Here is a 27137-nt window from a genome sequence, read left to right on the forward strand (position 1 = left end):
CACAAGGCGGAGGGAGTTGATGACAGGGACGTTGAGTAAGGATGTTAGGAAAAGACTCGTAAAAACTTTGATATGGAGCGTAGCTATGTATGGTGCGGAAACGTGTTCATTTAATCAGGAGGATAGACGTAGACTGGAGGCTTTTGAATTGTGGGTGTGGAGAAGAATGGAGAAGGTGAAATGGACAGAGAAGAAAACAAACGAGGAAGTACTTGGTATGGTGGGCGAAGAGAGGGGTTTGTTGGGAGAAATCCTGTGGAGGCAGGAAAAGTGGCTGAAGGGGGTATTGACCGGCAGCGGGATGTTGAAGACTGTGATTGAGGGGAGAATGTTAGGCAAGCGAGGAAAGGTAAGGAACAGGATAGGGATGTTGGACGGGATGAAGGGAGGGAGAAAGTACTCAGAGATGAGGAGGGACCTGATATAAAGTAGGATGATGGATTTTGTGTTTTGTTAGGAGTCACAAAATGATTTATTTATAAGCTTTGTCCATCCAAAAACCTACCTTAACCGGTAGATTACCTCATAATAGTAATAATAAAGGGCTGACACAATATAGCGCAAATAGAATAGAATAGCAACATTTAAAAGGACACTCACACGGTTAATTGTTCGAGCTTCCGGCCCTCTCAGAGGCCTTCTTCATGGGAGAGTCCCGATCCTCTTCCACACTCACCAGCGACAGGTTGCGGAGGAAAGCGGAAGCTACTCTCTTTCCTAGAAATGAATTCGCGAGGAATTTTCATGATATATCCAAGTCATCTTCGCAATTGGACGTCCATCTTTCTAGCAGTCCCAGAGAAAACTTATTGGGTGGAACTCGGAGAAATATTCCCGCCTTGATGCAAATTCTAGTCGTTCCAGTTCAGGCGAATTGCGCACTTTTGCTCTGCAATTCCCAAACATTGTTTTCAATCCGAGAAGGTTTCCTTGAAAAACACCGAATGGTTTCTTATCTCGGAACAATGGATGTTATCGATGGTCAATTAAATATCATTTGTCCGATTTCTCATTTCGCACAAGAAAAATGATGTTTAAGTATTTCTTACAAGGAAGAGTACAACAAAGGAGGATGGTTAGGGGGATGAAGGGCAGGCCCTAAACACCCTTGTTAACCTGGCCGTCCACTGGGTACATAGCACTTGACTCTTGCCTGACGGGCCGGGGTTCGATTCCCGGGCAAGCCTTTCTGGGAACCCCCAGCTCCACCCAAGCTGTTTGATTTTTCGGGTACCAGATCTTCCTGGGAAACCACGGCCTCCAGAGGGAAATAAACTGAACCCTCCTTAATATCCTGCTAATGTGTGAATTTCACCAATTTATTGGTCAAATAGTAATCAGTCAATTATTTATATATTGAATGTCTGTTGTTGAATTCCGCAAGCCTTAGAGATGGCTTCCAGGGCACCGTTTACTAGTTTTAAAAGTAAATAAATTTGAATTGATTCATGCTAAAGTTAAATAATTGCTCCAATTTGCAATTTTTCAAAGTTTCATTTGTCAGTTCCCACACTCCGCCGACAACGTAGATCTAGTCGCCAGGGAACAGTGGAGCGTTACCTCGGTTACCTTCGAAATACGTATCGCATCGGGAACGCACGTTGGGCCGTCATAAAAAATCGCTCGCTCGGTCGAGTCAACGGTGCTCGCTTTTGGTTTCCTAACCCTCCGGAGCATGAAGCGTCTCGAAATCACAGATGCTGCACCAAAGATGCACGCCGTTTCCAATCCGTTACGTGATTTTAGTGACTTTGCCAAGAAAGTATCTTCGGCACAAAACTCAAGATGGCGTGATCGCCGTTACGTCGTACGATATAACGTTCACTTCCGATTACGCAACGCGGATTCCCCCGCCCCCCCTCCCCCGGTGCACTGTCCATCGGAAAGAGATTTCTTGGTAGTATTTTCCAAGCCACACTCAACCCTCGTCCTTAGGACTGATAAGATTTCATTTGAGTTTAATTGGCGTGACTCGAGGCACGAGTCGAGTAGGCATTTTTCTCCGGAGAAGTAGCTCCTTCACGTCAGTTCGTCACGCGTTGACGAGAGCGGAAAATTTCCCGGGCGATCGTCAACGTTCCAATGTTTCCACGACAACAGCCGTCGGGAGCGCTAGGGATCACCCAGGCAACCGACTCTCAGGGTGCATCCGTAATCGCTTAATCTTGAAACTCCACGAAAAGATAACAGAACTCGGTCAGCAATGATTTAAAAATGTGGCGAAATCAATCGGTCACGAATGTATGTACCGATTTCAGAGATAATTTCAGGACGTGCCTAAGGTTTTTACACGCTCTGCGGTCGGCAAAGGCAAGATAATTTGATTAACAAGAAAGTAGCAAAGTCTTACGTTCAATAATGGATGAGATACGCGCAAAAATTTGATCAGACCGGTTCTTAGTGTGGGAACGATATCTTCAGAGTGGCGTCATTATTTGCAATATTCTTTGCGTAGTTTCCTGCAGTTCTCAATCATTGGGAGGACAATACGCAATGATGACAGCAGAGCAATTGGTCACAAACAACTGCCGGCATGATTGATCCACGTGCATTCCATGGATGTCATTATTCGTCCTCCGTCCATACCGGATATTCCATCGAAATATTTACTGGAAAATGTAACTGGAGTGAAATAACCTCTACTATTCAAAGTAAGATGTGACTCGAATTGATATAAGTCAGTCTAAGATGTGAGATCTCTGGGATTTAATTTTCAAAATGCACCGGGAAAGTGAGTTTTACTCCTGGATGTACGGTGAGAGGAAGCCTTGTGGATTGCAAGGCACGTGGAGGGAGGAAAGTAATAGTAATGTCCGAAAGGAATTGAGTGAACGGGGAAGCAATCAGGGCGAGAGAGAGAGAGAGGAGTTATTTTACACTTAATACACTGAAGGCCTGTTTGTACGTGGATATTTTGAATCATGAGCAAATCGCCAACTCTTAAAGGGATTAAATAAGGAAGTGCGATCGGAACTAAATGCACATTAACGCCTACGGTTTATGTACAATCATCAACATTAAATTGCACACACATACACGCACATATATACATATATATATATATATGTATATATGTGCGTGTGTATGTGTATATATATAAATGTGTATATGTATATATATGTATGTGTGTATATATATATATATATATTTATATATGTGTGTGTGTGTATTTATAAAAAATATTTCCTTAGATAAACCATCGCAGATCTCATTGTAAATTAACTTTCCTGGATAGCTCAAGTGGTTAAGAGCCTCCGCCCGGCAAGTGGAAAGATCCGGAGTTCATGTCCCGGTCTGGGAAGTATTTTTACACTCGTGATCTGCCTGACTCCGCCTTCCCCTCCTCTCCTGTGTTCGCTCTTTATGTGTGTTCCTAAACTATATATATATATATATATATATATATATATATATATATATATATATATATATATATATATGTATATATATACACACATACCTACATGTTTATATCTAATTTATCTATGTCTATCATTTCATGTAGTTTTGGTGGACACAGAGTGTATATGACAGCATTTCCTAACCTAACCGCACACTGCATTGAGCAGTTCTCCATCTCTTTAGACTTCCTTCCTCCATTCGTCTCGTCCTATCACTATCCTGTTCCTGCCCTTTCCTCAATGCCGTAACATTCTCCCCTCTATCACAGTCCTCAACATCCCACTGCCGGTCAACACCCCCTTCATCCACTTTTCCTGCCTCCTTAGTAATATCTCCCAACAAACCCCTCTCTTCGCCCACCATACCAAGTACTTCCTCATTTGTTTTCTTCTCGGTCCATTTCACCTTCTCCATTCTTCTCCACACCCACATTTCAAAAGCCTCCAGTCTACGTCTATCCTCCTGCTTCAATGACCACGTTTCCGCGCCGTACATAGCTACCCTCCATATCAAAATTTTCACTACTCCTTTCTTAACATCCTTACTCAACGTCCCTGTCATCAACTCCCTCCTCCTTGTGAAAGCCTCTTTGCTTATCGCAATTCTTCTCCTTACGTCCCTACTACTAAATCATCCTAACACCGCAGCATGTAAATATCAGGGATAGTTTGAAGTTATGGAGGATGGCGTCAAACTGGTGTTTGCACAAAACATATAAAAATGTGCTCTAGATTTCCTCATCGAATATCTGCCTTCAGTTTCTCTTCTCCGCATACAAGGATTTTGCTTGTATTTTTTATTTAATGCAAATGTATTATTGAAATTAAATTTAAAATACTTAGCCTTTCCACATTTTATGTGGAAAGAATAAGAAGAAGAATTTCCACCAAGTGACGCCAGAAACTGTTTCATTTAGCTAATGTATTATTTCTAAAGTGCTCGGTCCATAGCATTCATAATTGCTTGCAGTTCCTCTCGTGTGTCTGCAACTACTGTAATTTCATTTGCAAACCGAATTATCGTGATTTCTTCTTCATTCACCACCTTGGCTCCTCTGATGCCCAATTCTTCAGCTTCTACTGTCACCTCTTTAACATATAGTTTCGTTGAACAGTGATGGTGAGAATTTTCATTCTTGTCCAACTCCTTCCATTGTAGTAGCAGTAGTTTTGAGGGGAGGCGACCGACCGACAGCTGAGGTAATTTTTGCCACAGGGGATGGACAGGAAAGGATGAAGGGTGGAGAGAAACCCGGCGTCGGCATTAGCCTACTCATTACGAAAGGCGCCAAGGGGTCCACAGTTTAACGTCCCATCCGACGGACGGCGTACTCACTCAAAGTGCCCTCCACAAAGCACCTCAAGTAGGAGCCGAGATACCTCTGAAAAATATTCAACACCGCCGGGATTTGAACCCGCGCCCTCAGGGTGGGAAGCCAGTACGATAGCCACCGCACCAATCTCGATCCCCCTCCTTCCATTGTTTACATCGGCTTCCATGTATTTGTATTCCTTCCATTTTTCATTCGGGCGATTGTTCGCGTGTCCTGATTACAGAGGGGATGATGACGGTAGGCAACAAGCGATGGGTTCTCCATCGTTTGTTGCCTACCGATGTCGATGTTATTGTCATTCGTGTTGACCCTATTCCTTCACTTCCCTGAAGATGTACGACTTCGGAGACGACACGGTGACCACCTTCACGGGAGAGACGGACTTGAAGACCGCCGGTCTGATCGAGAGGTACAACGGCCTCACGCACATGCCGCAGTGGAAGTCGGAGCCCTGCAACACGGTCACCTACACCCACGACGGATCCAAGTACCCGAACTTCGTGTCGAGGAACGAAACGATGACCCTCTACAGGAAGCCCCTGTGCCGGGGTGTCCAGCAGGTGAGTGGGGAAGCCCGGGAGTGCAATGGGAATGAATACCATCACGATAAACGTTTTGCCACGTTGAGCGCTTGTTGGAAATAGATCGCGTTTCAACTCGAAAAGGGACGATTATGCACGGGAGTATGTCTTAAAGGAAATTCCAAGGCTGTAGTCAACAGGATGGAATGCAGCGTTGAGTCCATCTGAATGCAACGGGGCAACCGACATTCAAACGATTGGTTCGTTGAAATCGAGATTGAAACGGGAAATGAAAAGTGGCTGGAAGGCGAATGGATATATCCCACATATATATGTATATACATACATATATTTGGCACACACATATATATATATATATATATGTATGTATATATGTACACCATGTATGTATGTATGTATATGTGTATGTATGTATATATATATATGTATACATATATATATATATATATATATATATATATATATATATATATATATATATATGTATGTATATATGTACACCATGCATGTATGTATGTATATGTGTATGTATATATATATGTATGTATACATGTATGTATATATGTATGCATATATGTATGTATATATACATATATATATATGTATACATATATATATATGTATGTATATATATATATATGTGTGTATATATATCATGTATGTATGTATATGTATGTATATATAGTATGTATATATATATATATATATATATACACATATATAATAAATTGGACAGCAACAAACAATATAGAAACACATAAAAAGATCACTCACACGTTATTTCTTGATCATTTCGACGGAATTATGCTCCGTCTTCATCGGAAGATATAGAAGTAATGACTGAGTCAGTCAGTCATAACTTCTTTATCTTCCCAGCTTGTGCTGCCAGCTAGTCAACGAATGGCAACATGTTGCAAGTGAACTTTTCCTAACTTTAACCGTTGTCTATTTCAAATTCACGCGATCTACAACCACGTATTTCAAGTAGCCCCACTTCTCCTTGACCCTCCTCGTGCGGTTTATTGCGATTCATTTGTTTCAGACGAAATGAAACAAATGCTGCCGCGCATTAATATCGAAGGTCCACTATGGCGGATTGGTTTTCGTCTCCTTCCTCCTCTCATTCACATGGGTTGTCATTTGCTTCGATTTATCGATTCTATATTGACCTGCGTCGATAAATCGCAGAATTAAAGCTATGTGAACGTTCTCCTTAAACATCTGGCAGAGTACATACATTTATTTTACCTAAATTGGTACCTTAAAGTCGGACCACGGTTTCCGGTGGAGTTCTGCAAACGAAAATTAGAGTGGGTCTGTGAGTGTGAATCGACAATGGCCGACCATGAACGCCACAGCTTTGGATCCGGGAGTTCCTCCTGATTGGTGGTTTTCTGACTTGAAGTTTCCTTTGAAATGATAAAACTATATTTTACAGGATAATTGTGCTGCCTTTCGTTTTTATTGTTTTGAGAACGATGAACGATAAGGATAAATGATTAATCAAAATTTTATATTCGTCGTAAGAGGAGTAGAGAGTTCGGAAGCAATAGTTTTGAATAAAACTGGTTTCGCAACTAAATTTCCTTGAGATTCGACTATTCAGTACCAAAATTCGGAGGTTAGCAGGACAAGTAAAGGGAACGCGTGTATTTTAAGGCGATGCTGGAGGAAAATCAATTTACTGGAACGAGGTGTTAATGTAAATGGAATGCAGATAATTGTGTCAGCATGCAGGTTTTGCTTTAGGGAAGACACGAGGAAACTTGAGATAAATGGTGATTGAAAGTGGGCAAGGAAGCTTATATGTCACAGCAATTACGATAAATAATGCTTAAAATTATGGTTGAGAAGTTATTTGGACTCATTGAAAAGGATTGGTAATTACGCAGAGAATCGAGTTCTGGAGGTAACATTTTACGAACGAAGGAATTGCCCAGGAAAGAGGATGGATTGCGAAGAACTGACATGAGATTTGCGGCGTAGGACGATAGGAAATATCTGCCCGATGTTTCTGGGATTAGATAAGCCATAGGAAAAATCAAAAAATATATTCCTCAATATGAATACGGCTTTCCGTATTGCCTCCGATCCTTTAAGAACAACAATTTCGTTAAGTTCTTAAAGAAATAATTGATGGATTTATTGCCTCAGTCATTCTCAAAAGATCTCACTTCCTCACACGATACAGCTAATCTTTGATGAGGAAATTGTATACACAAGACGTTTTGAATATCAAATGCAGTCCACAAAGCGGTTCAACTATAAAAACTGAATCACAAATATGCCTGGGTTTTCATGTAGTCAGAGAATTTTTGATGAGAATATTAACTAGTTTGGTCGACAAAAGCAACAGAGCAACACAGATGAAATTAATAAAAATCGAAAAATCGCTGTTTTTCCATGTTCCAATGTATTTATACTCTTTGAGAGCCAAACGTTTTCCACAAGCAGTCTAGAACCTCGGGAAAAATTGAAAATTTCACGATAACACTCGCTAAGGCATTTAAATTTCGCATATGCCATAAAATTGCCGGATAACACGACGTCGGCAACAATCTATGGACAAATTGTTTGTTTTGGAGACGTGCTTAAAGTAAACAAACGACACAACAATTTGAAAAGAACCAACGGAACATTACGTTTGATAATTTCTGTCTCTTCCGACCGTTTTGTATTGCTGCGCATTTTGTTCGAGCTCCGATTGGTTGATTTCTTACAGTATCCTTTGGTAAAAATGAAATTTGTGGGATGGTGGCTCCGAACGAGAACTTGGATGGATAATATGCCCAGCCGATTCCAGCTGAATATGGCCGCGATCACGACGTAAGTTACATTCAAGCCCATCTAAGCCTTCCTTCGTGTATTATACTTTAAAATCTCACCTTCTCCGTTTTCTAAAGAACAATTCTCGTCCCATACCAGCCATTCATTCTTTAATGTGCTAAAAGCGACGATTCCACTCCTTTAGCGACCAGCCTTACTAAATCTTAATTATCTAACTCGTATTCCTCGAAGAGTTCCCCAACTACTTTCACTCCAGCCTTTCCCATTCCTCCTTCGCCATTTCCTCCGCGCATAACTTTTTACTAAGAACGTGCGTTAATGGACAGCCCTAACTATGGCTGCCCGTTTCAACTCGCTATCCGTACTAGTGCAACAGCGACATTTAGAGTTTTCGCACAAGTCTACAATCCCTCCGGTTTATTCCTCAGTCTTTTGCTAGACTATCATCAATTGTTTCCTTTTCACTCCGTCGAACGTCTTCTAAAAATCCGAGAAGCACATAGCCGTTGACCTATTCATAAATAAGATTAAACGTTCCTAACTGGTCTACATGTAGGGGATTATACCAGATCACACGCGGATGAAAAATATTGTCATTTTTGATGAAAATTCAAATGTTAAGAGGGGAATTGAATCCGATGAGAGAACTCTGCGCGGAGTAGGGTAGCTTCCCCCGTTCACGGCCGTGTAAGTTTTGAGATGGCGGAATGCGGCGGAGGAGAGGAAATCAGGCGGAGATAATTGCCCGGGATAGCATTGGCGAAGGACACTCATGAGATTCGGAAACTGCCCATTCCACGCGGACGTCGAAGGACGCCGGAAAGAAAAAAAAAGCGAACCTTATGTGGTTATGAAAACCATACTTTGGCGAAATAGTATCGACGGGCCTTGCACCACATTCGGTGCACGATGAAATCCCAAGGTGGGCGAAGAGGCACGCGCAATCTGGGTGGGGCGTATCTACGTACTTGAGGAGTGCGGGTCGATATCTCTGAGATCAATCACATTAAGGGAGACTTCATTATTTCTTTTTAAATTGAAACTTTAATATTTCACTTGGCTTGGATATTGGTCCGCAAAACCATTGAGTAAACTCAATTGTCCCGTTCTCTCGACAGCGATGGACGTTCCAGCCATAGTGCCATATTAATTTTAATCGTTTCTGGCAACAAAGCACACTTCCTCGGTGAGATTACTCCCTAAAACGGTCGTCTAAAGACGAACAAGGAATTTTACCGTTATTGAGAAGGGCCTCCCAGAATAACGATAGTTTATTCACATTAGTTTCAACGTACTACTAAACATGCGAACGTATTTATTTCAAAGCGTACATGTGTCTATATATGGGCATCTACCTGTATATCTACATGAAAAGATTATATTGATCCTTTCCCTCTCAGGTATTCATGTTAATTTCCTTGCGCCATTTTCTGCACCTTTACGGCATTTTTATTATCTTTTATACTTTATTATATCATAGTTTATTTCGACTCAGGGTGAGTGGCAGGGGGTGATTACACACCAAATATTTAACATCAAGGATTACGTTTTTCCTAATTGGCAGTTGCCAACAGTTGCCTAAAATGATGGAAATAATGTGCAGCAATGTAGAAATGTAACTTAAACAAGTGCATATATACACCATGGTGTCTTGATCGTTGAATTCCTCCTCTATGCATAGGAGAGGAGCTGTTGAGAAGAAATGAGGACAATGAAACAGAGCATAGATGAATGAGGACGGCACACTAGGCTAGGCGTGGAATGAACGAAGGAAACTTCCTTATTTCTTGACAATTGCACGGTCGGACAGTGTTATTCTGACTCCTTATCGTTCGTGGAAAAATTAAATCTTTAATCTATCTGTTCTACAGTTAATCCCTCTCCTATTATAATATTGAAATGATTATCTCCTACCGTAGTACGACGGGGATGGTAATAATACATCTTCAACATCATTTCAACTGCTAAAGAGACGCCCTTCCAATTCATATCCATCAGATATTCAATCTGTAATTTAACCTTCGCTTCATTAAGTGATTCCCAGCCTATGTACTCTAATAATATTTTGAATTCGGTACTTAGTTTATCATAACGACTTCTTACAAATCTAGCTCCTATACGTTGGATGCGATCCGATTCGTCAATAAGTCCGACTTCATATGAGGATCCCATACGCCAAAGGCAGAATAACACCATTTAAGAAATAATACCAGTCAAATGATTGCTAGTGGGTAATACTATATTTGGGTATGTGGAAACTTGACTGACAACTGTTGGGAGCGACCTTTGGTGAGAGTATTATTAATTAACAATGGATTCAGTCATATTGAAAGAACGTTTTTCGATTTTGCGATAACACGCTGATATTTCTGGGCGAGAGGCGATGGTAAAGGTGGCCATCTTTAATCCGCGCCCTTATTGTGCAAAGAAACCGAAGGAAACTTGAGTGTCTCTTCCTTAAGAAATAATTCGTCCCTTAATGAAGTGGACCTTCCTCAGTGACGTAACTCGCAATCGCGCTGCCTAGGGTACCCTCGGCCGATTCGTTCATCCAAGACGTAGGCTGTAAGCCTTGGGCGGTCCATAACAAATATCACGTACCTATCTTCTATGCATCGCGATAAATCCCTCTCGGTACCCTACTTAAGCCACTACTAGGATGTATGGCAGGGGGTTATTCAGCAACACCAGGCGTGCAGCATCAAAAATTAAGTTTTTCTCGATTGTTAGTCGCCAAAAAATATACAAACCGGTTCAAATAATGGAAATAATGTCAAAGGATTGAACCACAGATGATAGTCAATCGTTTAAATCAATCCGGACGCTGTATATAAGACAAAACGGACGCTGAATATGTGTTCTCATCACAAGTCCCACTTTGCCCAGGATTATTTCGATTGAAGGCTAATAGCTAGATCATGTCCTAAGAATGTTCATATGCTAGGCAAGGTCTCGTCGAAGATTTAAAAATGAATCATCAATTATTTCTCAATGCTGCCTCTGGCTTTCGTGAAGAGAGAATATCAAGGCAGATATTATATCTTGGAGCCCCTTTAACTTTTGACCATCCCAGCCCATACATTTTCTCCCCAATAATCAAAGCCTCCGCCCTGATAACTCTTGCTTCAAGTTCGGTCGCGACTCCGGAAAAATGGAAAAATAAACCGCCGAGATTCTGCCTCTCACCGGACCGAGTGCTGACCCTCACTTCCAAGGCGGGGAGGAATCAACCCCATCCCCCCCCCGCCCCACCCCCGTTGAATCCCAAAATGCTCGAGGACGCCTAAAGTAGCGCCTCGGAATAATTACCGATCTCGAGCCCAAATCACTGGATTGAGGAACTCGACATGATGCCGTTCCGGGGGCTGAATTCGATAGGACGAGTGCAGGCGAAGCACAGCCAATGCACAGCGTGTTCGCCGTTTAGCCTGAGCTTAAGCAAATGAGTCGGCGGGTGAAATTCCCATTCCATTGACTTTGTCTCCATCACAGCAAAACATATATTTTTACGAAAAGTTCCTTTAAGATGTTTATAGTATTAATGACTGATGATATTGCTTATTCCTTCGAAATATAGTTGACGAAATGCAATAGTACAGACGATTTATGGTGATATTTGTTTTGCCGACGCTAATGAAGTTTTCCGATAGAAATCCTCTTTTTAATGGCGACAAAAAAATCAATTGGCAAATTTTAGTTTGTGAATGTGTAATGCAGTAATTAATTTTTCTACATACGCTGCTCGCGGCATTCCACTCGACGCCGTTTGTTCTCTTTTCTGTGGGACGATGGCGTGGTATCCATCGCGCACAGATTTCACGGTATCCCAACTGTTCAATAATTAAGCAGACACGTTCCCTTGGATATTCCAATATGGTTTGCGATACGCTTTTGAGAGATTCGCCGATCATTTTGAATCAAATCTTCGACAATTTTGCGATGTTTATCGTCTGTGACAGTCAACGGACGTCTTCTGCGTGTTCCATCAATAATTATGGCTTTTTCAGGCTCGCAAACACGAAATTTTGCTATCCATCGATTTACTACAGTAGACCTATCAGCAGCATCGTCACCATAAGCAGCCTTTAAACGACCATAAAACTCAATAGGAGTCACTTTTTCAGCTGTTAAAAATTCGATAGCAGTTTAACTGTTTAACTCGCGTTGGCATAGCACTAGAACACGTCTCCACATTTCCGCTCCTCAAACTACACTGGATGACTGCAACGACCTCAAACTTGCGCATGCGTGTTGAGGGGGAACGTTACTTCCACATGCCACCAGGAGTGCTTCTCAAGGTCATTTGGATTGCGGTCTACAAGCATGTGTGCATTAGTATTCAGCCTACCCAACTCGTAATTCGTCTGATTAAGGTCAAATCGATTTGTTGATCATTCTTGTGACGTTACCAAGCGCATTTTCCCCTTCACAACGATGCATTGGTAAATGCCATCATATGACTCAGAGGACGTCAAATGCAGAGAATGCCTCATGTCTTAAATGATGTCTTTTCGACTAAACAACCTGGCTTCTTCCATTCAGCTTCCTTCTGCCCATGTCGAACGCGATATATATTTAATGGAGGAATCAACGGAAAAATTAACGCATATAGAGTGCAGTAATCAAAACCTATAATTGGTAAAAGATTTGCTTATAGATTCCTCGGTTACAATGTAAGATACTTGCGGTTATTCGTCTCAAGAGAGGAAGGACCTTGAGAACTCCATTATTTTTAATTAAATGACCGCTTCAACGACTCTGCGTACTTGCGGGATCGATCAGAATGGCGCGCGTGATCCTTTCATTATTGCTTTCTTTATTCAAATATAAAAATTCAATTTTTGAAATTTTTATAACTTCTCCGGATTGAATAGGACACGAGAAAGGTGTTTTCAAATCGGCGTGTGAAAGGAGGGAGTGGAGACGAGGAGAGGTATAGGGGGGATGGGGGTGGGGGATGGGGAATGTCACAATTTGTAATCGGCCAACCGAAGAACCGAACGAAACGGAGTGCCGTGTAATTTTCACAAACGCAGCGTTGAGGATTGAACAAGACTCGCTCCCTTAATTACCCGGCTGAAGCCAAGAAATGTTTCAATCTCGTCAACCCTATACTATCCCGTGCATTAAGGAGGCGAACATTTTCCTAATTAAACCGTTCCAGAGGCAAAACGACAGTGAAGTTCATCCCAATGATGGAAGACGCAACATCGACATTTCATTACTGGAGCAAAGGTCATACAACATCTCATTCACCATAGTTTCATTGATGACTGACCATTTTAGGGGTAGCGCCGACGTAGTTGCTCGACCCAAGCCTTCTTGGAAAAAAGCATTGATTTAATGAGCGCAATACACCGTAACTACGTTTCTGTCGTGGGTTGACGACCAATATGAGGAAGTGCTTCGGCCGCAACACAGCGGAAATGTTTTGTTTTCTTTCCTGCCGACAGTTTATGACGCTGTACTTACCGAAAACAAGTCAAGGGCGTTAACCGCATCGGCATTGAAGCACACTCGGTCGAGTCGACAATGTTTCGAAGACTGGTGGGCGTTGTCGAGGTCGCAAGAAATTGTCTTTGAAATTATTTCGAGTCTTCATCTTTCCTTCGCATGTGCACAAGGAGTGCTTGGCGTGAACACGATTGAAACGCCTGCAAATGCACTCATTCGAGCTTTAAGATCACCGAAGGCATCCACTTTCATTTAGCGTAATCAGTTCAAATGTGTCGAGAACGTTTCCCGGTAAATTTGCGATTAAATGCATTCATTTGAATTTTAAAACGCCGAGACGTTTTAATAAAGAGAAGATGAGGTTATCTCCTTTTAAGTTGATTCTAGTCCGCGAGTCAAATGACGCCGAGATAAAGTGAATATTTCACTAAGTTCTTCCTAAATATAACTATGTTTTAATAAATGCACCGTTTGTTAAAGATTTTAAGCTTTTAAAGTTATGATGAATATGGGCTCCTCATGAACGATGCTGCTGCCTTCAGTTCAAAACACATAATTTAAAACAAATACTTTCGCCGCCATTAGCAGCGGAGAAACAAGCGCACAATTAGCACGACCTGAAATAATTTTCATATTTCCTGCATAAATAATGTTATGAGTTCGCATCAAGCGATGCGGAGCTTCGCGCATAACAAAAATTTCGCTATAATACTCGAATGAGAGCATTTCAGGCTCACGTTCGCCATTAAATCACAGTTTACCCCGCCCGCGGCAACAATTGATAAAAGATTTGTTTACCTTGGAGACGTCGTAAACAAACGACGCAACGATTCGATAAGAACCAACGGAGCCATAATGCATTGAAATTTCAACAGTTGCGATTTACCGTGCGCGTTGCCCGCAACGTGAGCTCTTGTTTGTCTCATTCCATTCCATTGCATTGCATATCCAAGATATTTTCGAGCATGATTATGGACGAGAAATAAGATGGAAAATGAACGAAGTAAATTCCAGTTGAAGAACGGACGCGGAAATGACGCCAATAAAATCAAAGTTTCTTTATCAAGATTTATTGAACGGATTTTGGAAAACAAACTGGACCATTTGAAAGTTGCTTAAAGGTTGGTGACTACGACTCCCCCGCCCCACGCCATCGTGGCGGCTTGAAGGTTATATGCTGACGGAAATATCGGTATCGGTGTTTCAGGTCCGTGTTAACAGTGGTCACACCCCTCCCCTCTGGGAGCTTCCAAAATGTGTCTCCTTACGTCATGATGTCTGTCCCAAGTGATATCCCAGCGATGGGAGTCCCATGGGAGTCTCCTACTCCAGCAATCTCGCGGAAAATACGACCTAGGAAACACCTTTAAAGACTCGCAGAGCTGGAAGGCGATTATTAATATATGAGCCTTAATCTTCCTCTCGGTCTGGAGACAATGCCTTGGAGAACTCCTCGGGTTGATAAATCTGTGCTGACGCGTGGGTGTCGATTCGTGTGACTACAGGCCCCATTCCTCGAACTGGAGAGTACGTTATGATTAATCAGATAGATAGATCCATGGGCGCTAAGCCTCACAGAAGGGGGGGGGGGTGTTGGGGCCTCAGCTGCTTGGATGATCAATCGCTATCCCGGGTGCTGGTTGAACAAGAGGCGATCGAAACGTTTACGATCCTCGCGTGCCCTATCTTCCCGGCACCTGCTATCCAAATCACTCAGGCGGTCCAGGAAAGAACCGTCGAGGGGACGGAGGGAGAAAAATGGGAAACTCGGAAGGGGCCTGGTGTGGAGGTGCCAAGGCTGAAAGCTGGTCATCCGTCAAATCTTCGTGCGCCTTTTGGGGCTCTGGGGAGGGTGAGGCCCTCCCTTTCCCCAATACTCCGGGCAGAGCGGTCGGAAGCCGTGGACGGTCGGAGATGGACACGACAACCGATGGGTCAGCTGATGTCGAGCAATGAAACGGTTCAGTCCCATTGCAACCCTCCACTGACCAACCCCTAATTCAAAGCAGCGGGGAAGGAGCACCGAGGGGGTAGAAAAGGAAGGAAGGAGAGTCAGTCCACCATAACCTTCCGGCCGGTCAAGTCACGCGAGAAGGGAAACAGGTGGGGGAGGAGAGGGGGGAGTAGGTTGGAGGGGTAATTGTTGACATTTCGACGTCATCCCTGAGGACAGATTGTTGGTCCGAGCATATGTAAATGGATGCGATCCGAAATTCAATTTGTTTAGTTCCACCTGCGCAGGTGATGGCAGTTAAGTAGGCCACTGACTGCCGGCCATCTTATCCTGATAGGGCAATACGCAATGCGGGCAGTGAACCAAATGGAACTCCCGAATCGTCTCCTGGAGTTCCATTTCCAATGATTTATTCACTGATATTCCGTGAGGTAGAGATGTAAACATGATAGGAACATTTGATCTAGAAACATGATACGAGGAAAAAAAATTGAAGGGAAGACCCCGCGATAGAGGCAAAGAGACATGTAAATAGGAAACGTGAAAAAGGATAAGCTCGAAGGCAGGGGGTGATAGGGAACCACAACAATGAATAGAGAAGAATGGAGTGGGCTGCAGTAAACCAACCTTAGGATTTGAAATGCTGGCGATGGTGACGAATTAACATTCCATCCCTCGGGCGCCAGAAGTGTGCTCGGCTGATGATTTTAGAGGTGGGGGATACAACCAACAAACCAACATGGAATGACAACACTTTGCCTTTTCGTTCCATTACCCCTCAATCCGCCGGACGCGAAGGTGGACCGGGACATCCATCAAATTTACCGGATTTAATGGCATAGTGCCTCGCGCGTCAATTTGTCAAAATGCTTCATTTTCACCGTCATAAAAGGGATAGAACAAGTCAATTTTCGCACTTAATTGAATACACCGATAGAGAGTGTCATTATCGAGGTAGCATAATAATCGACGACTTGATAATTGACGACGCACGGTGTTGAAACCACGGTCCGTATACTGAATTGAGTGCAAAAATTGACTTGTTTTTTTCTGTATTTTTTTGTTGTGATGGATTTGGAGACCGATTCAATTAGCTCGAACTCGCTTCATTTCAATTGCTTACGTAATGTCGCGTTCGCCATTCCTTTGCACGCAAAGGAATTGACCGAAGCCCACCAGAGCACTAGCGTGGTTGGAGCCAGCCACCCCGGGCGACGATTCTGCGGAGCAAAACCTTGTTGAGTTGACTGAATTGATCGGGGAGCCCGGGCAAGGTGCTCCTCAGAAGGGCGAAAAATGAAACTACCTTTGAATAAACAATGCTCAATAAACGCTCAAAATATGACCTGGTCAGGCATATTCATTCAATGCCCCCTGCCACACACACACGCACACCCCCTAGCGGCGGCTTGCAGGGTACTGGAAAAATCGCAGGCCGGTTAATTACTCACACGTTTTTCCTTCCGTCCGATTTCTGTTTCATCACTCACCATATCTCGCAAATAACTCCCCGAAAATTCATCTGCATTGCAAGCACGGACCCCACGCCCGAACACCGTCGTCGAACACCGTCGAAGCGACTCTCTTCCCATGGATACGGGTCGAACACTGGTCACCTACGGCACTCTGCCTCATTATACGTACGTAGTCCAGATGCAGGCATCACAAGCGCGGATGCAGGGAGTAACGGCAGTTCTCTGTCGACGTCATCGCGTTCCTTTAACTTCGTCAAACGGCGGGCAGAGGGCAGAACCAAAGAAAGGGTTAGATTGGACCTTCTGGCCCATACCACCACCACCCAATATCTACTAAATCGAATTAGCAAATCAATTTGGCGCGATTTGTCCGCGTAAAATTGGGTCATTGCTATAACTAAATCCTCAATATAAGAGAATAGGGAGCAGAACTCAAAATGGCAAAATATATAATACTTAATATCCATGCGCAGAAATACGAGGGTTATCCGGAAAGTGGTACCCGTTCGTGCCGCATGAAGTGCTGACGACGCGAGTAGCCGCTGGACGAGGTCAGATAGCTTCAGTGGCTTGTCTGCCTTCTCTGAGCCAAGTTGCGTGACGCTAGCATTGCCTGTGTTGTTTCTGTGATTGTTTACAATGTTTAAAAAAATTGAGAACGCCGCCAGTTGTGAAGTGAGGGCAGTGATTAAATTCCTCAATGCAAGAAACGTTCGCCCATGTGATATTCATCGCCAATTAAAGGAGGTGTATGGAGACAATGTAATGGACGAGTCGTCTGTTCGGCGGTGGTGTCGCAACTTCAACATGGGGAGGGGGAACACACACGACGATGAGCGTTCGGAGAGACCGTCTGTCATTACAGACCAACTGGTGAGCTCAGTTGACGAATTCGTGAGGAACGATCGGCGCGTCACAATTGATGACATCTGTGAGCATTTTCCCAATGTTTCTCGAACAATTGTTCATGAAATTGTTAAACACCATCTGCATTATGCAAAAATTTGTGCAAGATGGGTCCCTCGCGTATCTCAATGAGCTGGCGGCGAAGGACTATGCAGCAGGAATACAGAAACTTGTCACACGTTATGACAAATGCCTTAATTTGCTTGGAGATTATGTTGAGAAGTAGTTTAAAGTATCCTCTTTCAAATAAAATTTTTTATGTTTGTTAATATTTACTTTTGTGTCTTTATTTCACGAACGGGTACTACTTCAAACAAATCATTCATCGATTGTTGACGCCGTCGTGTCACACCGCAATTTCATCGCAAAATCGACTTTTAAATGTCTTCGTTCGAGTGTTATCGCGAAATATTCGCTCGTCGCGACGCTTTGAATCCTCAGCTGGATATCCTTTAGGCATTTGAATCGGGTTAAAGTGGACTGGACCAAATAATACTGAATGAGAATGCCGGCTATTATCAATTGCTCCTCCCCCTCCCCACGGTGAACTTTTTTGGATTTGCATTTTTTTCTAATCAGTATCGGATACAAACTCCGTCCTATGTCTGGGATGAGTCCTTTTTACGCACGATCCAACACTCCTTCCAACTTTAGCGCATGTGCAAACGATTACTTTTGAGTTTTCGTCCAATCCGAAGTGTTGATTGAAAATGTTTGTTTATACCGTCGCAACAATCGTTAGTCTTCATAAACGGACCTGCTCATCTGCGATTGGCAATTGGAGTCAATAATCGGTTAGTGAATAAGTGTTATTATCGCGCTTATTTCTCTTTGCAGCATTTTGAATATCAAATTTGAATTCATTTATCGAATGCGATTCCCTTTTGCTTTTGCTACGACACTCTTCCAAAGTATTCCTCATTCCAGTGCGTAAAAGATGCGTCGACCTAAAGGTGCCGAGTCAGCATCCAATACTTCAGCGTCCTCCATTCAGGAACTTCATTGCATAAATATCGTGCAAAACGAACTTTGAACTCTCTCTTCTTTGGAATTGAAATCTAAACAAGTAGCGCCTCTCGGATGTCGACAGAAGGTCTCCGCCAAATCAAATACTGAATTCACTCTCCCCGCATAAGAAGGGCACCGTGTATCTGCCCCTGGCCTTTGCCTCGTCGACGGATATCGGAAGCTCTCTTCCTCCATGCCACGGTTCCTCCAACCCCTAACACACCCCTCCACCCTCCAATATCTGGCAGCGCCCACTCCCCACTCCCTCACCTTCGAACACGTAATAATCCCCCCGCTTGTCCTTTCGTCGCGAGCGATGGACGATATAATACGAGAACCGTCCGAGATGCCTCTGATTTCCGCCAAGAAAAATTGTTTCGATTCCGATAACTGAAGGCATCCATCCATCCACCCACCCTCCCTCTCCCCCCTCCCTGCCACTCCTCCCCTCCGTCCCCCGCTCAACGATTTGACACCGCGACGCGCTGGCGGCATCCGAAGTCGATATTGCACGCAGTCTCTCCAAACACTCGATTTCCTGAGACGGATATCGGTCCTTCTCCTCCGCCCCCCTGCCCCCGACTCCCTTCCATCCCCTTCCACGCGACCCCCGCCCCCAACGAAACCCCCTACCCCCACTCGTCGTCACCCTCCGACCCCGTCACTTCTGACCTGTCAAATGTTCTTCCCACCTCCCCCCTATCTCTCTATTCACGGCGACCGTGGGCCAAGGCTGCAGCCAGCAGCCTTGGAGCGAATGGTCCGCTGTTCGTCTTTCTGGCTCAATATGTTGTTTCAATAGCGTGTCGCCCAGCGCCTAATTGGTATCTGACGATTTCCACTTCAGTGGTGCGCCGTCCACAATTGCGATATGTCCCGGGACTAATTGATTGGCACGCATGTACATAACTCAAGCGATGGGGATGAGTCGTATTCACAGCTTCAGATGAACCACTTCTTGGTTTAATGACCACCTTCCGCCAGCGAAACTGTCTTCCTCCAGGTGGTCATCATGCAATACGAGCTATGCAGAACAAGGGCTGAAAACTAGAAAAACTAATTCAAAATCTTTTTTCTGGAAGACACCAAACATTAGGGACGTGCTGGTTCAGTTGGTTGAACGCTGGGCTAATGCCTTGATGACCCTGGTTCGATTCCAGGTAATTTTTTTGGGCAACCTCAGCTTCGCTCCGTGCTGTGTGATGATATTTCGGGTATCAGTTCTCCCTGTGAAACCACGGCCTGAGCATAGGGAAAGGAACTTTCCCCGTATATGCCTCGGAAGGGCTCGATATTACACTCGCCCATGGACTGATGATTACCAGGGGAACTCCCCTGCACTATCACGTATGAACGTCATTGAGAAATCGATGGGTTAATTACGGAGCTGGCCGTAATGTTATGTTTCCGCATTGTTTGCGGAATTACGGACGATTTAAACCCATATTTTTCTAATTCCTCTGATCTTTTCACATTGTGCTAATGATCGCATTGGATCAGCAATAATAATTATATATCACCACGAGAAGACACCATATTTGCGTACTAAAATTTGACTTTCGTCCCGTGCGTGATTACCGACCAATAATTTTCCAATGTCCCCAGAAATAAATTAAACATAACATCATGTGATGAATGTTAATGATTGCGCATGTGCGAGGATAAATTTGCGAGATGGTCAGAATGGCTAGCCACAAAAACTGTATACCAAGCATTGAGTTAATTCGACGGTTTTCCTGCAATTCTAACAAATAGAGTTTGCCCTCTATGAATTAGACCTCAAGAAAGAGAGAAACTGAAACGATTCCCTTATTTTTCGTATTGATCCGCCATTTCGTCTGGTTTCAACAATGCCTCCTGGACGGCCGGGACTCCGCAACAATTAAGAATGCGCGCGGCGTCGGAGGGGGAACACTCGGACCCGCCATCTTGGGCCCCACTCCGCAGCCTTTAATCATCAGCATTGGCGTGGGGATTGAGCATCCGAAAAGGGATCCAGTTGGACGGACCCTGACCCCCCCCCCTCCCCCGCACCACCACAATCCCTCAACCCTTTGTCCGAATTCAACTCGCGCGCACGAATAAATTGGAAAGTCAGCCAGGGCCGGCCGGGGTCGTGTCAGTGGTGCGCTCCATGTTTACATTCCGTCCTCAGATTTGACTAGCGCGACATATGAGACCCTTCAACGGACGTTGAACAAGTGTCCGGTCTTTTACGCCGCATGTGTGTCCCAAAAGAGTGTCGTCACTTAGAATAACTGGTCGTCTGGACGGGAGACTTAGCACCGGTCGGATATTCCGAGTCCGGGTAGGGAAGGCGTTTATAAAACTATGCGAATCATAGGAAAGGCCCTTGAGGGCAGCAGTGGAGGGGAGATGCCATACTCTGAAAACAGGAGAAACGACAATGGTCTGCATACAATTTTTTTTTAATTCACCAGGTGTTCTCCTGCGGGTTGATTACGGTTATTATATATATATATATATATATATATATATATATATATATATATATATATATATATACATATATATGTATATATATACATATATATATACACATATATATATACATATATATATATATGTATGTATATATATATATATATATATATATATATATATATATATATATATATTTGAGGAAGGCAACGGGAAGCCACCTCAATTATCACTCCCAAGATTTAAATGATGGACTATAGAGAGATTTTGAGTCCTCGAAACTACGGGGCTCGGCCCAATCGGCCGTGCGTCGTGCCCGGCAGCGGAGGAGGCAAGGCTTCCGCGGTCGTCATCCCACGAAACCCTTGCAAGGGAAAACCAGCAGCAGCAGGACAGAAGACACAGAAGAAGAAAACCACATTAATCAGAATAGGAACGTGGAATGTTAGGATAATGATGAGGACAGGCTAATAGGAGAATATTAAGCGAGAGATGGTAAGGGGTAAAATACATATTTTAGGTCTATGCAAGGTGAGATGGAAGGATAGCGGGGATTACTGGAGTCATCAGTATAGAATGATATACAGCGGCGGGGAAGAGAGTCAACGAGGGGTTGCCATAGTATTAAATGAAGAGGTAGGAAGAAGCGTAGTCAACATAGAGCAGGTAAAGGATGGATTATTACTAGTAGAGATAAAAGCAGAACCGACGAACTTGGTTATTATTAAGGTATACATGCCACCGAGCAACGATAAAGAAGAAGAGGTCTAGAGGATGAAGCGGATGCGGACTATGGCAGCAATTTATTTGTAATGAAATATAGCGTCCGTTTCAAAAAGTCAGGGGCGGTGGGTTAGCATTAAATGCTTTGAAATGATGCATTAAATGTTTTGAAAAGGAAGGAGTAAAACAAGCTGGAGCGGAAATCATTGAGGATGGTAAAAACCTAAGTAATATCGAAGAAAAATGGGAAAGTATCAAGAAAGGGTTTTCTTAAGCCGCAAAAGACACTATTGGAACCGTTAACGCTAAAAGGACTAGGAAACCATGGATCACGGATGAGATGATTACAAAGATGGATGAGCGGAGAAAATGGTAGAATGTAAATGCAGAGTTAGGCAAAATGACGTACAAGGAATTAAACAATGAATTGAGGTAGGCAACAAATAAAGCAAAAGGAGAATGGTGGAAGACGCAGTGTGAGGATATGGAGAGTTTGCATAGGAAGGGTGAAATTGGTGCGCTGTACAGCAAAGTTAAATCTTTATCGGGAAGTAAGAAAGGAAGGTCGATGATAGGAGTTAGAGATAAGGTAGGTAAGGTAATAGGAGACACAGGAAAGATCCAAGAGAGATAAAAGGAATATATAGAAGAACTGTATAGTAAAGAACTTAGACCAACAAAGTTAGACATAGAAAAAGAATATGACGTAGAGGAAGACAGCTTTGGTCCAGGCATACTAGACGATGAGATAGAAAGGATATTAAGGGAGATGAAACTAAATAAGGCCGTGGGGGTTGATAACATTCGTAGTATCTATCAGGGAGGAATCCTGCCGCAAGAATTTGTGAGATCAGTGTTAGTTCCTATTCCGAAAAAGGTAAATGCTACAACATGTGAGGACTACAGGACAATAAGTATGATATCCCACGCAGCTCAAGTTGTTCTCCGGATCATTAACAAAAGGATAGAGAGCAGGGCAAATGATTACTTAGGGGATGAGGGAAGCGAGGTTCAATCACAATAGTCAGAAAATGAATCCCTTTAAGCTGCGCCATTTTTATTGTTTTTTTATTGTTGTTCGTCAAGCTGAAAGATCAATCACGTGACTGATTACCGCATTAAATGCTTTCGAAACGCGAATAATTACCATTGTTGACATGCGGCCGTTGTGTATGTGCCCACGCCCGGACGGAAACGGTTACAGTTTTCAACCGTCGATTTAAGCGTTTGCTTCCGAGTCCTCCGATTTTGTCACGAAAAATGGCGATAATATAAAACCTGACGGAGGTTCAAACGTAGAGAAAACACGGATATACGAGGGTAGGCTGAAAACTAATGCTCACCTGTTTGTAGGCCTCAAACAAAATTACCTCCAGAAGCACTCCTGGTGGCATGTGGAAGTAACATTCCCCCTCAACACGCATGCGGGTCGTTACATTCATCCAGTGTATTTCGGTAAGCGGAAGTTAGGAGACGTGTTCTATTGTATGTCAACGCGAGTTAAACAGTTAAAATGTTATCGAATCTATATATATTTTAAGTTTATCGTCTGTGGCAGTGATCGGACGTCCGATGCGTGTTTCATCAACAATTATCGCTTTTCCAATTCCGCAACCACGAAATTTTACGACCCATCCATTTCCAGTAACCTATCAATAGGATCGTCACCATGAGCAGTAGAGTTCTTGCGTATGCGCACACTGGCATTATGACGTCGCCGACGGCACTCTAGTCGAACCGGGGGAATTGTTGCGATAATGGTCCAGAACATGTCAGATTCCATTCGCAAACTATCGCATTTGATGAAAATGCGCATTTGAGTGATGATATTCATCAAAAATTGAAAGTTGCCGAAAATATTTTCTTGGATCCAATCTCACTCCATGAAATTTGATCGGTTGAAACGAAAATCGACATGCGTTCCATGGAAGTATGTTGCCATAGAATTTATGGGAACAAACAGAGAACCTGCGGCAGGATCAAAAGGAGGGTTTATTTTGCTACGGGATTTTTCGATGCTTTCTCTCACTCGCAGACTCCAATCCTGCGCTCACAACTGATCTGACGCAACGAAGACTTCGCGCGTCCGTCGCTCTTAGAGACAAGAAAACAACATGGTGGTGCGTCCGTGGAAACACTCGAGACCTCTCCAGCGTTGACCAATAAATGTTAAATCAGTGCATACATACTTAAATTCGGATTAAATCAATTTTATAGAACCGGTATGGGCGGATATTTCATCAGTGTCCATAGCAGGAAGGCAATAGACAAATGGATGCGATAGTGGCAATCGCGTTTTTAGTGCCACCATGAATACGTGCGTGCATTTCGCAACGGGCCTGGGTTTCAAAACGATAAATTCAGAATTGGCTTACGTGTCCGAAGCAGGATTCGAGCCCCCGACCTTCGGGTCGCCTCCTCCCCGCGGGCACCAAACTAACTCGTTCGATGGGAAAGCCAAGGCACTGCGGCACTTTACGCTTCCAGGTCGGGAAAATACGAGACTAGACAGATCAAGTTATACAGGTACGTGTATTGATAATCCCCATGCTGCCAAGAATGCTTTCAAAGGAGGAAATATAATGAAATGCTAGCATCAAGTCACATTTCTTTGAAAATCCCCATCATCTATGATGCCTAGAGGTTACGGTTAACGATCACTACTTCTTTTAGAAAATAGCGAAAAATCGAAGGCTGACGACATGCTGCATATTCCATGATGATAATCGATAACTTCTCGTTATATAATCACCAATCTACGAAACACTTAATAATCGAGTCAAACTGTTCAATACAAATCAAACTTAGTATTTGCAAATTACCCGAGATGTTTAAGGGAGTCAGCTGGAAGAATTATGACAATCCCTGTGCGTGTCTGTTTAACTTCGAGAAAATCCGCCGGATAACTTTAAAAAATTGCCGCGAAAGAGGGTAAGCGTGGGGGGTATGCTGGAGGCATTGACTAGGTTGGGAGCCTCTTGATCTGCGAAGAAAGCAGCCAAGACTTAAACATTTTGTGAAAGGCACGGGACAACCGAGCATTCTTGCGACACCGAAGGAATTATCACGGTACGGAATTGTACCGGTAGAACAGACCAACGAGATGAAATAAGAGAGAGGCACAGACTCCGTGTCACAGGCAAGATATGCTCAAGTGCGCACTCTCCCCATCGCACAATACGCAAACGTAACAAAATCGAGCCCAAGCAACCGATTATTTCGATACATCATATTTTAAGACAAGCATATGGTCGATTGCTCATTGATGCATACAAGCATGTTCGTGTACATATGTAAGAGTGTTTTTATGCGAGTTATCACATATCCAAATGCGAACAAATAGTTGCGCATTTACAGTTGGTACCCTATCACCCCCCACCACACGCCCATGCTGCAGCTTCCGAGGCATTGCGTTGGTGAAGATGAGACTCTTCGAGCGAAGATACGTGAAAATCTGACGTGGGAGTCATTATTATAACGCCTTTTTGTCAATTAAATATTACCTGGTAGTCAATAGTACATCGTATAATGCCCGGTAGTCAATAAAATAACGCCCGGTAGTGTTTCAGCGCAAAATTACTTCGTTCCATGGACCGCGATCCCAACGGGTCATTAAAAAACCATTAATTGAATTACTGGACGATTGGAGGAGAAATAGACGGAACTTCGCACCAGAGGGCGCAAGGGAAGCACTACCGTAGCACGCACGGTGGGAAGCACTGCCGTTGAACATGAATGCCTCGAATGGTACCAATGCACCCGAAAATATGTGCTCAGGAAAGGAAGTGCGTTCAGATCTATGAGTTATCTCAGATACCTGAGTGGGAGGCAGTTTTGGGAAACTAAGATAGGAATGAGGGAATAACAAAATTAAGTTCTAGTTACGCGTAGACGCAGTAGAAATTGGAGTGAAATATATTGCAATGAAATTAATAAAATAAATTACACCTACCGTTATTTATTTTCATACCTGGTAACTCCACTTGCCAGGCCGATGCTCTTAACCACCCTTAACTTGAACCACTTATATATATATATATATATATATATATATATATATATATATACATATATATATATCAAAGACAAATCGTAATCGGGAAGTAAGAAAGGGAGATCTACGCTAACAGTTAGAGATAAGGCGGGTAAGGTAATAGTTGACGCATTTAAAAAATATATACATATATATATATATATATATATATATATATATATATATATATATATATATATATATATATATATATATGCACAACCACATATATATACCAACAGAACCTGACTTCGAACTACAATACTACACGAGGGACAGAGTATTTTGTACGAGCTATTGGAGGTTCTGCTGAGGTGACAGACGCGAAAAGCGACATTTAATATCCCTGCGGAACCCTCAGAGCGGTTTTACTATTACAGTTTTGTAGCTTTTTCCTCTTTCTGGCAGAAAACTTACATTAGGAATCCATTTTGGAGTAGGATTTGGTTGTGATCCTTTGTTTTATTGGAAATTTCACCTTGGTTCGGTCGACACTGGTCCCGCAGCTCCGGATTCATTTCGTGAATGCAATACTCTGTCCCTCAACTCCGCGCAAAACGTTCTCTCTCTCTCTTCATTTCGTCCAATATCCAATCCCCATCCTTGCATACTATACTACGCGCACCCCACCCTCTATTACTCTCTTCAGATCATTCTATCGCCATTCTGTGTAAACGCTCTCCCTCCACCATTTCCTTCGGATTTCTCCCAACATTCTTCTCCTCTTTCTCTCTCTCTCTACTCCCCTTTCGCCAATACTTTCATCACTTCCTCATTGGTTTTCCTTTCCGTCCGCTCCATCTCTTCCATCCTTCACCACGCCCATCCATCTGACAGGAATAAGAATCCGTTTAAAATGAAGAGGAAGCTGTCTTGTAGACCTTTCCAGATTTTCAGGATAGGTCGAAGAAAGTGCCGCCTGTTGTTTTCAGAGTGTGGCGGAGCGTGAGTGTAGAGCGGAGACTTGGACGTATGGATAGAGAGAAGGAAATTCATGACCGCGGAAATTGAAACGTGGAGGAGAATGGAATCGCCGAGAGATAAGTAGAGAGAAGAACGAGGAAGTGTTTATGAGAGG

The 27137-nt window shown here is 43.2% G+C and overlaps 1 protein-coding gene across 1 annotated transcript in view; it reads left to right on the forward strand.

Moving 5' to 3' along the window:
- LOC139695696 (scavenger receptor class B member 1-like) overlaps nucleotides 1-27137 on the forward strand; it is a 123432-nt gene that overhangs the window by 42839 nt on the left and 53456 nt on the right. Inside the window, exon 6 of the mRNA XM_071594473.1 lies at nucleotides 5068-5295. Coding sequence (XP_071450574.1) covers nucleotides 5068-5295 — 228 coding nt within the window. The remainder of the gene's footprint in view (nucleotides 1-5067; nucleotides 5296-27137) is intronic.

The sequence above is a fragment of the Hetaerina americana genome, unplaced genomic scaffold (genome assembly GCF_022747635.1).
Source record: "Hetaerina americana unplaced genomic scaffold, ioHetAmer1.1.p SCAF_62, whole genome shotgun sequence".
In the NCBI taxonomy this organism is placed as follows: domain Eukaryota; kingdom Metazoa; phylum Arthropoda; class Insecta; order Odonata; family Calopterygidae; genus Hetaerina; species Hetaerina americana.